Source organism: Accipiter gentilis, chromosome W (genome assembly GCF_929443795.1).
Source record: "Accipiter gentilis chromosome W, bAccGen1.1, whole genome shotgun sequence".
NCBI classification, from domain to species: Eukaryota; Metazoa; Chordata; class Aves; order Accipitriformes; family Accipitridae; genus Astur; species Astur gentilis.
The window spans coordinates 35763972-35779690 of NC_064918.1; the positions used below are offsets into that span (position 1 = coordinate 35763972).

Here is a 15719-nt window from a genome sequence, read left to right on the forward strand (position 1 = left end):
TATCTGCACAGGTGTTCCTCTCACATTCCAATCCCCCTACTCACTACCAGTTCCCATTCTTAAATATGTTATCCCAGAGGTGCTACTACTGTCGCTTATTGGGTCGGCCTGGGCCAGAGGCAGGTCCGACTTGGAGCTGGGGGAGCTTCTAGCAGCTTCTCACAGGAGCCACCCCTGCGGCCCCCTCCCCAATACCAAAAAAACCCCATGCCACACAAACACATAACACATCTGAATTTAGGCACTGGATCCAAGAATCCTCCAGATGCCTTTGTAACCATGTAACCATAGCAGCATCCAATTTCTCACTGGTAAAGTTCTCTAACGCTCTGTTTCTGTGCATCCCCAGAAGCATTTCAGTCTTGCCCAAGTTGAACACAAGGTTACCTACCTCTCATTTAAACTCTACAAGGGATTTACAAAACTAACATTCATCTCTGTCAGCAGGCAGTATCTGGACATGCGCTGCCAGCACAGACCAGGTTCCATGTAAAACAAATTGTTGCTGTGCCTTTTTTTTTCCCCCCTCCAAAACACTGGAGTAGGAAGTGCTGCTATTGCTTCTCCCCTTATTTACAGCTGCCCTAGGATGGGGAAGATGCAAGTTCATTTCCATCCTATGCCTCCGAGGATATAAACCCATCTCCCAAGTGAGTGCCCTAATTATCAGTTAATAGACTAACTCATATGGGAAATGTCCTTCTTTGTCTTTTCTATTACCACTCTTCCCAGTTCACATGGTATAACTTGGATCAGAAGAAAGAAAAATGAGCATGACTAGCAGGAGCAAGGACACCCAAGTTCTGGTTTCTACTCCAAGAATTATTTATGAATATCTAGTGACTGCTTAAAATAAGGCATACGTGTAAAATGTCCTTGAAACAGACTTTCTTATAGAAGTTCCCAATGCCTAAATTACAGTTAACCTTTCTCTTCTTCCTACACATTGGTCATACTTCAAATTGTATCCTGTCCAGTAACGAGCTTCAAGACAAGGAGTTGAAAGTGCCTTCCCTATTCCAGAGCCATCTGTTCATTAGGACACATGGTGGGGAGATGACAGTTTGGAAACCCTTGAAAGAAGAGAACAGAATACAAGTATCCCATCTCCTGGGCCAACAAGCTTAACATCCCACATATGCTTCTAAATTTCAGAGAAATCTCATTATGGAAAGTACCCAAAACTGAAATACCTAGCACTTGAGAGGAAATCTCACAATATCTCTGCAAACAGCTTAAAAACTGAGTCAAAAAAAAATAATCAGAGAGCCCACACCATTTCCCTGTCGATATACATTTGCTTCTTACCACACATGTTCTGGGATCTGCTCAGTCTAGTTTCAAAATTCACCTTTCCTGGTAAAGATTAAGCCATCTAACAGATCTCCCAGTCATGAACATGGAGAGATGTGGCAGGTAATTTTCAAGTGCTGGGCAGTCAACTGTTTAACTAGTTAGCATTCAGTGACCTAATAGCTGAGATGGACAGATTTCTGGAGCAATTCAAAAAGCTAAGCTTTCACATGGATAGATGTGATCATCAATTTACTACTATAGGTTCCTAGTTTAGGATGGTGTCCTGGTTTCAGGTGGGATAGAGTTAATTGTTTTCCTAGTAGCTGGTACAATGCTATGTTTTTGAGCTAGGTATGAGAAGAATGTTGATAACACTGATGTTTTCAGTTGTTGCTAAGTAATGTTTAGTCTAAAGTCAAGGATTTTTCAGCTTCTCGTGCCCAGCCAGCAAGAAGGCTGGAAAGAATGGATGGGGGAGATGATTGGGAAAAAAAAAAAGTAAAACTCATGGGTTGAGATAAGAACAGTTTAATAGGACAGAAAAGGAAGGGAAAATACTACTACTACTACTACTAAGAGAATATACAAAACAAGTGATGCACAGTGCAATTGCTCACCGCCTACTGACCAATGTCCAGCCAATCCCCAAGCCGTGGTGTCCCCATGCCAACTCCCCCTAGTTTATATACTGGGCATGACATCATGTGGTATGGAATATCCCTTTGGCTCGTTTGGATCAGCTGTCCTTGCTGTGTCTCCTCCCAGTTTCTTGTGCACTCCCAGCCTCCGCTGGCAGGGCAATATGAGAAGCTGAAAAGTCTAAACACTGCTTAGCAACAACTGAAAACATCAGTGTGTTATCAACATTATTCTCATACTAGATCCAAAACACAGCACTATACCAGCTACTAAGAAGAATAACTTTATTCCAGCTCAAACCAGGACACTCACCCAAACACCAATAGCAAACACAGGTTCATAAGTGATGCCATGGCTCCGGTGGACTGCCAGGGACACTTGGTGTCCAGGTCATCTGGCAGCAACAGCCAATCGTGCAAATGCCTTTTGAATGCAGGTAAGAGTTGTACCACCCCTTGGCTACACCAATGGCAGTGTGATTTGAGAGAATCATACCTCACATGAATAATGTGGGTGGCATCCTGGCTTCGCTGCCAACGTCAGTCAGGGGACAAGGTGTTGGCAGTCTGTCTAAGCTGCCAATATTGGTCAAGGGGCAGGGTGTCAGGAGGCAAGGTGTCACTTCCACCCCTTGATTCTCTCAAATTATCACTTGACATGGAGTTATAGGCTAGGATATTATTTGGCAGTTCATTAGCTATATAATAGCTATATAATTAGCTAGGTGAGGTTGGTGTTCTAACACCCGCAGGGTATAAATTACATAGTCAAAGCTGTATGCTTTCCACACTAGGCACTGATAATGTCCTGAGTCTGAGGTTGAAAGCTGGTGCATCATGAGATGGGTACCGTAGAATCACCTCTATCAAGTATCAGATGTGCAGGCATCTGGGAGGTGATTACTATGGTGTCCTCCCAATTGCTACAAGAGAGGCTGTGAAACAGATTACAACCAGCATCCGCTGGTTATATCTAGTGGCCCCATCCTGGGTCAGGGAGTGGCTTGACCATGACTGGGAAAATGCTTTACAACACAATCTACAACCCCATCCACTGATACAAAACAAAACATAAACAATGACAATAAACAAGATAATTTTAAAAAGTACAGCCAAACTCTTGACATCTACCCTGAGATCTGGGAACCAAGAGGAACCATGACCACAATTCGCCAATTCCCCAATCAATATTTTTGGTTGCCACCTGATGCAAGGGCTTTAGTTGTTCCTGGATTTTCTTAAGGTCGGTCTCAATGCGTAGATCTTGGTTGACATAGACACAGCAGGTATTATTTACTACTGCATAAATGCCACCTTGCATGGCTAGCAAGTACTCTAAGGCTGGATGGTTTTGAATGGTAGTCTGTGGTAGTTGAACAACTTCTTGCTGCAGTGCTTGGATGGCATTGGTTATTATGTTTTCTATATTTTTCAGGGTAGCAGAGTGTGGTGGGTTAACCTTGGCTGGACACCAGGTGCCCGCCAAGCCACTCTATCACTCCCCTTCCTCAGGTGGACGGGGGAGAAAAATATGACGAAAGGCTCATGGGCCGAGATAAGGACAGGGAGATCACTCACCAATTACTATCACGGGCAAAACAGTCTCAACTTGGGGAAGATTAATTTAATTTATTACCAATCAAATCAGAGTAGGATAATAAGAAATAAAACCAAATCTTAAAACACCTTCCCCCACCCCTCCCCTCTTCCTAGGCTCAACTTCACTCCTGATTTTTCTCTACTGAATGATGTCCCCCTGTCCTTATCTTGACCCATGAACTTTTCATTATATTTTTCTCTCCCCTGTCCAGTTGAGGAGGGGGAGTGATAGAGCTGCTTTGGTGGGCACCTAGTGTCCAGCCAGGGTCAACCCACCACACTTCCCTAACATGATTTTGTATTACCTAACTAAGTATTTTTAAAAATATGAAGTGTAATTTTCACTGCCTCTAATGAAAATTCACCCTTACACAGTAAAAGTATCCAAACTAAAATTAAGACGTAGTGATAATCAAAGGCAATTTCTGTATTTCAAACTTTGTTTTCTTACTGTAACAGTTCTATTATTAAGAGGTTCCCCTTCCCCCAATACAAATTATTATTATTCTTCCACATAGATATTCTTAAGTTACACTGCCACTTTGGTTTTAGTGTGCATTAAGCTACAGTTAGTAGAAAGTCTACTGCAGAAGCTGCTGTCCCAAGAAATGCAGTTGATATTAATGCAAAGCTTATCTCAATCAGACAGCTCTAAACTCCACATGAGAGTACTAGGAACAGTATGATGAAGTTATTTCTACCCGCCTCCCACCAAATGCATGAGGAAGATTAAGCAAGATGAAATTACTGTGCTCTAACTACTCAACTTTAGTCCAAATTTATCATTTGGAAGATTATTTTTTTCTAACTTTGGACTCCAATAATCTTTGAATAAGTTTTACTGGGTCTATAGCTTGATCTAGCTCCCAAGACAAGCAAACTCTTCATTTTCAACTACAAAAACTTTAGATGTGTGGTGGGTTGTTCCTGGCCAGTGCTCTGCACTGGGGGGCATGGGGTAGGGGTGTGAGGTGAGAGACTGAGAGAGATGTGTCGCGTCCCAAAGTTGGAGCGACTCAGGTTCGTGGATTTCCTTTGTCAGAATTAAGGTGAAACGACACCAGGGGAGTTCAAACAACAACCAACATTTATTCAACCTAGCTAACTTTGTCCAAGTACACATGAATTTGTTAGTATGAACCTTGCAACATGTCACTAAGCCGCTATTTGAGAAGAGGAGGGAAGTACAGGAAAATGAAATGGAAAAAGGAACATGAAATGTACCAGAAGGAGAGCCCTCCCGTTGAGTCACGAGGTTCAGAGCAGACCCCCTTGCTTTCTGGACTCCTTCTCAAAGAGGAGCTCAGGGGCGGCTAGGTCCACTCTTAGTCTCAGACTTGGTCAACGGTTTATGTTTCAAAGGATGAGGGACTGTGGAAAAGAGAGAAGGAAAAGAGGGAGAGAGAGGGAGAGAAAGAAAGAAAGAAAGAGAGAAGAGAGGGGTTTCACCAGTCCTGGGTCCAGCGTTGGTCCAGCCAGCCTAGAGATCCAGTTCCGGAGGGCGCGCCCTGAGGATTCGTTCTCTCCTCTTTTATAGTGTGTTAGCTGATGATCTCAACATGCGCAGTTCCCACACCCGGGGTTCACTGGAATCGGTTAGTGAGCTTTGGGGAGGGGTGTTCATTGTGGAGTTGCCTCTCTTTTCCTGCTGGCATGACCACTTAAGATAGAAGCACAGTCCCAACTTCCATGGGGCCTTCTTCCTCCAGGAAGGCATAAATTGTGTTCCTTCTCCTGGTCACTGAAGATAAGGAATTGGGGCTTTGGAGAAGTGCGTTCCCACCCTCCGTGGGGCCCTCTCCTCTGTCCACATTGTCCTGTTCACAAAACTCCAGCATTTTTACAGAGGTTGTTTTGTCCACCAAAGCTCTTTTAGCGGATGTTTGAGACATTGAATTTGTCAGACCGTCACACCACCCCGTGGCTCAAACATTCGCTGGACTTTGATTCTCATTCATATCATCTTCGTCTGTGGTGATCTTGATATAGCGGACAGTAGGAGAAGAGAGAGAGACAGCTGAGGATAGTAAGCGGCTAATCATACATCTGACTATGGCAAGGCCTGTTATTAAACATATAAATCCAATTAATATCATAAGTCCAATATTTACAAGCCATTTTCCCCATCCCATCAGTCCCAAGGATCCTAAAATGGAATGTAGCCATGAGTTTGGATTCCAGCCATCAAACCAGTCAGCGGGTTGCATTGCATGGAAGAGTTCTCTCGTCTGGTCGGCAATCTCCTTCATCTTTGCCCGGGCTTCTTCAATGGAAGTCGTGGCATTATGAATGGTAATACAACATTCAGATTCAGTCAAATTCAACATACCACACACACCTTGTTCTTTTAACAATAACATGTCTAAGGCTAAACGATTCTGTAATGTCATTTTTGATACCTGTTGCACTTGGAGATTTAGTTCCCCAAAGGCATATCGAGTCCAATTACTTAATACATGTACTTGCCAAGTTAGGTTTTCTAGCACCTATTGGTGCCAAACAATATACCCAGAGGGTGCAAAGAATGCCTCAAGCTCTAATGATACCTTCTGTCCCCAGGTATAATAATCGGGTTTTAAAATGCTTTGAATCCATTTCTGGGTGCTACTTGGATCATCAAGTTCTCGTTTCTTCCTGTGAATAGGTGGTGTGGTATATTCAAAGATTTGCCTGGGACACATAGTAGGAATTCCCAAACCACACCGCAATCCAGCCTGTTCGATAACATTTAAGTGCGAGTACATTTTCCCATCTGAGCACCCCCAGACAGTTCCTTCGGGGGCAGCATACAAAGCATTTTGACAAGTAGCTGCGTCTCCCCGAGGTATTTGATTATCCTCCCCCACCTTATGTCTTGGGAAGTGGTTAATGGGAATTCCACATTTTAGCCAGGTATTAACATTATTGGTGATCTGATTACATTGGTTATCCTGGTTTCGGTATCCAAAATTAGGATATCCCCAACAGGTGCACATATCTCGAATTAAGGTTCTAACTTCCAAACTGATCCATGTTTCAATGGGATTGCCAGCGCCTGTGGTACAATCTATAATGTGGGTACAGTTTAGCAAATGGGCATCATTGGGGTTGGGTGTGCCTACAAATTCTTTCTTTAATAAGTGAAGAGGTTGGTTTTTTAACATGTGCTTCACTGACCATCCCCAAGCAGTGTGGGCGCTATTCATTGAAGGATATTGTCCCTTCCTGTCAGGTATGTGAACACACCAAGCTGAATCCCATTTTACGTTATATTGTAATTCAAAAGGGGTAATTTCCGGGGAAGCAGGCCAAAAGGGCACTAGATTACAAGATATATTGTGATAGGAAGGGCAGCCTGTTATTTTCCACCAGGATGGAGAAGGTGGGAATCGTCTGGAATAGGCTTCCTCGAATCCTGGAGGACATGGTGGGCTATGACTAACACCAATTTCGCAACTGACCTCTAATCTCCATTGCTTACAAGTTTTGTTTATTAAGTCAGGCCACCCCGTGTCCCGAGGGATCTCATAGAAGGCTGTTTCATCTCGCCACCATCTACCAGAGGAGGTATAATTACTTCGATATTGATACTCAAAAGGAGTATCTACTAACCCTATAATGCCATTGGTCTTATTATGTTTTCCAATATTGAGCTTCATGGGTATCAAACCGAATCTAATCCCCTGCTCGGCAGAAGTAGGAATCTGAATACAGATCCCCTAATCCGTTTTATTCCAAATGTGTATGAATCCTTGTATCACTTCCCAAGCTAAATTGGAGGTCCTTTCTCCTTGTCCAGATGCACCAAAGCTGAGGAAGGTAAGGAGGAAGGAGTTCCAAACCATCTTTCCCTGTTATACCATAAGAATATCACAACCAAAATCAAACAAACAATACAGATAATGGCCCACTCATCAAGTGAAAACATAAGTCCTGCCGTGGGTTTCTGATAACCTGCAAAATATATACAAAAATAAACAATCATTAGAGGGATAGGATTGGAGGAGATGTTAAGCAGTGCTGCTAGTGATTGGGATCCATCCGAGAGGCTGAGGTGCACTCTCCAAGGCACTCATGCAGCTTCTGTAAAACAACCTCATGCAGGTTATGTGTAGGATGTGTTACTTATTCCTTAAACTTCAAGCTCTCTTGACTGGAATTGCTCTGATTAAAGCATCCGTAGATCAGCAGAATGTGCTTATTGTGTGTAAAAAAGCTAATAAGTTTATAGCGACCTCTTGCTCTCACGTGGCGTAGGGGCCATTGCAAGAACTCCAACGTGGTCTGTTGTCAAGCTTTCTGTGTTCTCCCCCCAACTCAGGAATTCTGAGAAGTCAACACAGCATTACTAGTCAGAGTAACAAAAACATAAGCAAGCAATCAAGCAGCTATGGTTTTAGTACTATAACAGAGGGTTAGTTTTATATTGTGCATCTTAACTGATATGTTTGTTAGAATCCAGCTAGTGCGATGCAGAAAAAAACCCATATTCTTATCAACCATTTAACATCAGAGCAGCTTTAATTCAGAACATGAAAGTCCACTTAGAAAGAAGGGACAATCCATCGGGTATTGATACGATGCTCTTTCCCATGAGCATCTGTGGCCACCCAGGAATAGAGGTTAAGGGGTATCTTTAGGGTTAGGGGCACTTGCCCCACAGTGGGTAGTTCCACTAATACTGGCTGTCCGGCATAGTGGAGCAAGTGTGCAGGGTCTTTGCCACCTTTCGTCCCTGGAACAATAGAAGGAGGTGTGGGACAGAATGCTAGGAGTCGGGGACAGCCATTTGCCCCCCACCGGCTATTAATTCGGTATACTGCTTCTGGTACTCGCAAGGCCCACCCTAGGTCATGGGGCCTCAGAGCTCGTTTTAGAAGTCCGTTCGTTCTTTCCACAATACCATTAGCTTGAGGGTAGTAAGGGGTGTGGAAAACCCACTGGATTTCCTCATCCTTAGCCCATTCTTGCACCACTCCAGCAGTGAAATGGCTCCCATTATCAGACTGAATTGATTGAGGCTTGGGTAAGCAGCTAAACCATACTTTAAGACTTTTCACTGTATTTTCTCCTGTTGCTCTGGATACAGCTTCAGCTTGTGTTAGTCCTGATACCACCTCTACTCCTACTAACACATATCGTTTTCCCTCTGATACCCGAAAGGGGCCAATATAGTCAATTTGCCATGTTTGCCATAAACCTTTGTTTGTTCTTAAATGTAGGGGTTGCTCTTTTAAAGGGTTATATTTTTCCAAACGAACTCGACATTGACCACATGCAGAAATAACAGTGTTACATAATTCTCGTGTAACAGCCCATCCTCTGCTAATAGCCTCTTTGTACAGGTCTTTACTCCCTGAATGGCCACGCTTCACATGCAGCCACTCCAAAAGGTGTTCCCATTTTTCCGCTTCACCATCGACAGCAAGACTGGCTAGACGTGTTAAGGAATCTACCCGGTTATTTAGAAGGTGAGCTGGGTTATCCCCTACCTGGTGTGCAGCAACCCAGCCTACTAAGAAAGATCTCTGCTTGGCGATATTCAGTATTTCTTCCCATTTGTCTCGTTGCCATACTGGCACTTGGTTTACTTCCCATTGGTTTTGCTCCCAAAACGGTAACCATTCAGTGCATCCTTTAAACACTGCATAGGAGTCAGTATAAATGTATACTGGTTCTGTTGTCTCAGCTTCCTTAACGACTACGCTCCACACAGCAACTAACTCCCCTACTTGGGCACTACCCTCTCCCTCAGTTATCACATGCTCCCCTGAATCAATATGTAGTGTTACTGCTCGATACTTCCACGTCCTTCCATCCCTTTTTGCAGAAGCATCAGTGAACCATACGTTTTTTAAATGGGGTTTGAAATCAGGAGCCACTTTGATATACGATGGAGGGGGTTCTGTATCTGGGTGATCAGAAGGGGGATCCTGTATTTGGAGCATTTTGGGTGTTCCTTCCTCTACCTGTCTAGTGTGACAGTAGTGGTCTAACTGGGCATACCACTTCCTTACTGTTTCTCGTTGAGCTACTCCTGCGGGGGGAGGAGTTCCAGCCAATATTGGTTTCAGGATCTTAAAGGGTCCTCGCAAGATGATGGGCTGTTGTCGTATAATTCTCTCAGCTTCTTGTAAGGCTAAGTTAACCACGAAGAGTCCTTTCTCCCAAACTGAATACCGTTTTTCAGCATCCTTAAAGCTACGCAAAAAAAAATCCTATAGGACGAGTAGGACCTTCAGGTCCACGCTGCCACATATGTATAGATAACCCATGAATTGCAAAACCCCATTCTATGTGGAGTGGGTCTGTTGGATGTATCGGCCCTAGGGCCTGGTAAATCCCTGCTTCGAAAATTAATAATTTCAGGGCCTCTTCATGGACAGATGTCCAGTCCCAAGCAGTCCTTTTACGGGTTAAATCATATAAAGGGCGAGCTATGATAGAAAAGTCGGGGATGTGTTTCCTCCAAAACACTAGCAAGCCTAGGGCATGCTGTAATTCTTTCTTATTTTCAGGCATTTTCACTTGTTCGAGGGTGGACAAGGTTTCGGGAGGTATACACACACAGTCCCTCCTTTCCACCAGATACCTAAAGATTTTACTTCAGGTGATGGGAGTTGTACCTTTTCTGCAGGAATTTGGAGCCCTAAATTCTCTAAGTGATTAATGATTTCTCTCTGGGTTTGCCCCACCGCAGTGGTGTATGGTCCTCCAATTAGCACATCATCAATATATTGGTATACTTTTACTCCATCTTTAGGAGTGATCTGATTTAGTTCCTGGGCTAATGTATAGTGAGCAATGGTTGGTGAGTGGCAATAGCCTTGGGGAAGCCGTGTAAATGTATATTGTACACCTTCCCAGGTAAAGGCAAAGCGATCCCTATCTGCTTCTTGCAAGGGAACCATAAAGAACATGTCTTTCACATCAATGGTTGCTAAAATCTGGTGACGTTGTTCTTGTATGGTTGCAATTAATTCTGCTATATTGGGGACTGCAACTGTTAATGGGCCAGTATTGGCATTCAGGCGTCGATAGTCAACTATCTTTGAAGGGGGAAGAGTTGGTGCAGACTGCAAAAGCCTCACAGAGATTGCGGGACACCCAAATTTCCATTCTCTTCCCTTAGAGTCTACCCACGACCGGCCCTTTAAGAGGTCAAGTCCTAGAATATTGGTGGGTAGAGAACCTAGTATCATAGTAACCTCAACAGGGGATGAATCCCCTGGCAGCCAGCATTTAACTTTAGCTGTCGGCTGTGGTTGGGAGCTTCCGAAAACGTCTGTGACCCATATCTGCTTCTTATCTGCAATTATTCCATTGCGGTTAGCAACATCCGCCTGGAGTGCTGACATCTGAGCACCCGTATCAACTAAAAATGTTACTGGGGTCTTAAAGGGACCAAGGGGAAAAGTGATCAACAGGTCTCCTGTCTTATTTTCAGTGAGCCTCCTTAAATAAACCCACTGGCCGTCCCCCGGCTCACTTACTGGGGACGGCGTGTCTAGTTTCCCGTCCTGCGGACAGTCATACCTTCCTCTGGAGCAGTGGGTGTTTGGGGAGTGGGAGTTGCCAGCGACGGTGGATTCGCCCCCTTATAGTCTCGAATGTTTAACTCAGTATGGGGAGGCTCCTTGTTCTTGTCTTTCCACCCTAGGACCAACTTTTCTAGGACAGAGGTGGGCAAGCCGTCCATCACATCCCGGGGAATTCCCTTTTCTATCCCTTCTGCCCACAACAAGTTTCGCTGACCCCCATATGGCTTTTTGGTGTTTACAGTCTTAGATGGGGGAGGTCGGCCAGGGACTTCTATTCGGTGGATAGCAGGCTTAACCCTGCTTTCTTCCCTTGTGAGACCCATTCTCCGGCCATAGTTAATCAATTCCTGTGCCACTTCTCCCCAGGTCAGGGCACCTCCTGCATTCCGCCTGCCTCCTCTAGGTGCTATAGCATCGCGTAATCTATCCTGCAGCTGGACAGCATATAATTTCAAAGAATCTGGTAAACCTCGGATTAGAGGAGTCATTCTATCAGGATTGGCATTTAACAACATCGGAGAGGGCTGTTGTGGCACTAATCGCCTATCATGCATTAATTGGAGACAAGCAGTTTTCTGTAAGCTCTCGGTTAACTGATTTATAGAAGGGGTATCTATCTGTGTTGGTTCTCCCCGTTCCATTTGGTCTATTCCCCCTGCCCAGTAAGCTGCCCGCTGCGTCAGAGACCATGGTTCCCTAGGATCATCGGTAGTTAGGAACACTCCAGGTCCCCAATATCCTTGGGCTTCATCTTCTGACAATAAAATCCGGTCACCACCAGTTAATGACACCCTACACACATATTCTGTTTCAGTCTCCTTTGCTAGTCGGATATACTTTTCCTGAATTTTAGATAATTCAGTGGCAGAATATGGTATCGTCTTAATGGTCACGTGTGGTGCTCCGCCAATTTGGCCATTGTCTATGGTTTCTGTTTTAATTAATGGCCTCATTGCTATCTCTTCATCCTCAGGGTAAAAAACTTTTCTGGTACATTCTAACTCTTGATTTGGGTATAAAGATTTTTGCTGTTTCACTTGAACTACCTCTAGACCTTGCAGGTCTAAGTCCGAGTCAGATCGTTCATCTGTCTCGGCTCGTAAAATTCTTTCCCGATCTAATGCATCAGACAAGGCAGCATGAAGCCGCTGCGTTGTATTACGCTCAGCAGTTAACTGCTCTTGCAGGACTTTAACTAAATCCTGCAGGGACTGAATCTTCTCCTTATCTGCCTGCTCAGCTCTCTTTGTTTCCTGTCTGTCTTCCTGAGCTGCTGCGAGTGCGGCCCCTAACACTGCGCACACTACAGCCTTCCCTTTTCCCGGGCGAAACCTGCCTTCTTTTGCAAGCTTCTCAATTCTTCCTACAATGGCTTTTGGATCATGCCAGTGGTTTCGTGCCCAGGCTACTCCTTGTGGGGAAGGGTGGGCTTTATATACAATTAGCTTCTCTAAAACAGGGGAACAGTCAGACACAGATATTTCCCGGGTCACCATGCCTGCCACTGCTCGGATCTCTCCCGACTTATTGTTGAGAGATCCTTCCCAGATCCTCCCCGCCCGCTCTCCGGGTGGAGGTCCGGTATCCTGTTAGAATTTCCCTTCCAACAAGGGGAATCCTGTCTAGGCAGTTAGCCTCTCTAAAAACTGGGGAACAGTCAGACACAGATATTTCCCGGGCCTCTATGTCTGCCACTGCTCAGATCTCTCCCGACTTAGTGTTGAGAGATCTTTCCCAGATCCTCCCCGCTCGTTCTCCGAGTGGAGGTCCGGTATCCCATTAAAAACTCCCTTCCAACAAGGGGAATCCTGTCCGTGATGCCAATTAAGATGTCGAGTCCCAAAGTTGGAGCGACTCAGGTTCGTGGATTTCCTTTGTCAGAATTAAGGTGAAACGACACCAGGGGAGTTCAAACAACAACCAACATTTATTCAACCTAGCTAACTTTGTCCAAGTACACATGAATTTGTTAGTATGAACCTTGCAACATGTCACTAAGCCGCTATTTGAGAAGAGGAGGGAAGTACAGGAAAATGAAATGGAAAAAGGAACATGAAATGTACCAGAAGGAGAGCCCTCCCGTTGAGTCACGAGGTTCAGAGCAGACCCCCTTGCTTTCTGGACTCCTTCTCAAAGAGGAGCTCAGGGGCGGCTAGGTCCACTCTTAGTCTCAGACTTGGTCAACGGTTTATGTTTCAAAGGATGAGGGACTGTGGAAAAGAGAGAAGGAAAAGAGGGAGAGAAAGAAAGAAAGAAAGAGAGAAGAGAGGGGTTTCACCAGTCCTGGGTCCAGCGTTGGTCCAGCCAGCCTAGAGATCCAGTTCCGGAGGGCGCGCCCTGAGGATTCGTTCTCTCCTCTTTTATAGTGTGTTAGCTGATGATCTCAACATGCGCAGTTCCCACACCCGGGGTTCACTGGAATCGGTTAGTGAGCTTTGGGGAGGGGTGTTCATTGTGGAGTTGCCTCTCTTTTCCTGCTGGCATGACCACTTAAGATAGAAGCACAGTCCCAACTTCCATGGGGCCTTCTTCCTCCAGGAAGGCATAAATTGTGTTCCTTCTCCTGGTCACTGAAGATAAGGAATTGGGGCTTTGGAGAAGTGCGTTCCCACCCTCCGTGGGGCCCTCTCCTCTGTCCACATTGTCCTGTTCACAAAACTCCAGCATTTTTACAGAGGTTGTTTTGTCCACCAAAGCTCTTTTAGCGGATGTTTGAGACATTGAATTTGTCAGACAGTCACAAGATGGTGCAGGGTTCTTTCTGGATCTCAGCAAGAATGGTCCAGAAACAAATGGCTTAATAAAATAGCTGTTTTAATAAGACAGAATAAAAAGAGGAATATAGATAGACAGTAAATCTCATGTCCCTTCAGATGTTGGGAACCCCCCATTCATGCAGCATTGAATGGACCCCGTATGGATTTCCCCACAGCATGATGTGCAGATTCTGTCCATGAAGAGAAACTCCTCCTTTTTGGTCATTCAAGCTATTATATGATTTTCTTATAAGAAAATAATTCTATTCATAAAGGATGTTCGCATGAGACCTTTTTGCTGTGCTTTTAGATAAAGACAAGACTATGCATGTGGCATAATTGCCGGTACCGAGTGGGAGCTGCCTGCAGGCTCCTCTGTTACAATGAGCTGGCTGAGTTTACCCTGCAGACAAGTAATTTGTGCAGCATGAGAGACCTAAAGGCCAAGCTGTATGTGCAGCATAGCACAGCACAGCACAGGCCTGGGCTTACTTAGGTTAACTGTTATGTAGATCACTAACTCTTTGATGTACAGTGGTCTCCCGGTCAGGATCACTGCATTCTACCCCTTTTTCCACATACAGTTTATCTTTCCCGAAGATTATAAATTACAGATTATATTAATAACATATGGGCTTCTCAAACTATAAGTATGAGGTCCAATAGAACAGATGTGACCTGGTCAAGATCACTAACTCCTCGAATACAATGTGTTCCACAAAGCTCCCAATATGGTCAGCAACTAAGCACCCACCCAGTTGCTTGCTCACACCCCTCCAGCAGGATGAGGGAGAGAATCAGAAGAACAAAAGCAAGAAAAAACCCAGTGTTTATCTTGAGCCACAAATTAATAGGTGAAGCAAAAGCTGTGCATGCAAGCAAAGCAAAAAAGAGGAATTTATTCACTTCCCAACAGTGTGCAGATGTCCAGCTGCTTCCTGGGAAGCAGGTCCTCGGCACATGTAGCAGTTACTTGGGAAGACAAATGCCATAACCACGAACATCCCCACTTCCTCTTCCTTTCCTTGAGCTTTTATTGTTCAGCATGATGTCGTATGGTATGGAATATCCCTTTGGTCAATTCAGGTCAGCTGTCCCAACTGTGTCCCCTCCCAACTTCTTGCCCACCCCTAACCTATTCACTGGGGAGGGTGCAGAGTGGGGGAAAAAAGAGAGCCTTGAGGCTGCAACATTCAGCAACAGCCAAAACATTGGTGTGTCATCAACACTGTTTTAGTCACAAATCCAAAATACATCACTATACAGGCTGCTATGAAGAAAATTAACTCCATCCCAGCTAGATCCAGTACAATCTCCACCCCTTATTCCATACCATTTCTGTCATGCTCAGGTCCTACACTATCCAATACATCCTCATTAACCACCACACCCCTTCTTGTCCTTTGACATTCCCTTAGTCTATGGGCCACATCCATCAAATGTCCATCAAGTTCATTCTAGTCCATGACTTGGGCTCCATCTCTTATGGTGGTCACTCAGGACAGGAGAGGTGGCATACTGTGTTATTAGGCACCAAAGCCAACTCACTCCCCCCACAGTGGGATAGGGGAGAGAACTGGAAGAGCAAAGGTGAGAAAACTCATAGTTCAAGATAAAGACAATTTAATAAGGAAAGCAAAAGCTGTGCACACAAATAAAGCAAAATAAGTAATTCATTCACTACTTCCCATTGGCAGGCAGATGTTTAGCCACTTCCTGGAAAGCAGGGCCTCAGCACGTGCAACAGTTACTTTGGAAGACAAGTGCCATAGCTGTGAACATCCTCCACTTTCTCCTCCTTTCCTCAAACTTTTATTGTTCAGCACTATGTCATATGGTTTAGAATATCCCTTCAGTCAGTTCGGGTCAGCTGTCCCGACTGTGTCCCCTCCCAGCTTCTTGCCACCCCT

The 15719-nt window shown here is 44.7% G+C and overlaps 1 protein-coding gene across 1 annotated transcript in view; it reads right to left on the reverse strand.

The window, feature by feature from the left end:
* The window catches only part of LOC126035454 (uncharacterized), a 136468-nt gene extending 122670 nt beyond the window's left edge, over positions 1-13798 (reverse strand). The window contains exon 1 of the mRNA XM_049794056.1: positions 9482-13798. Within this exon, the coding sequence (XP_049650013.1) occupies positions 11020-12549 (1530 nt within the window). The 5' untranslated portion in view covers positions 12550-13798 and the 3' untranslated portion in view covers positions 9482-11019. The remainder of the gene's footprint in view (positions 1-9481) is intronic.
* Positions 13799-15719: the final 1921 nt, after the last annotated feature.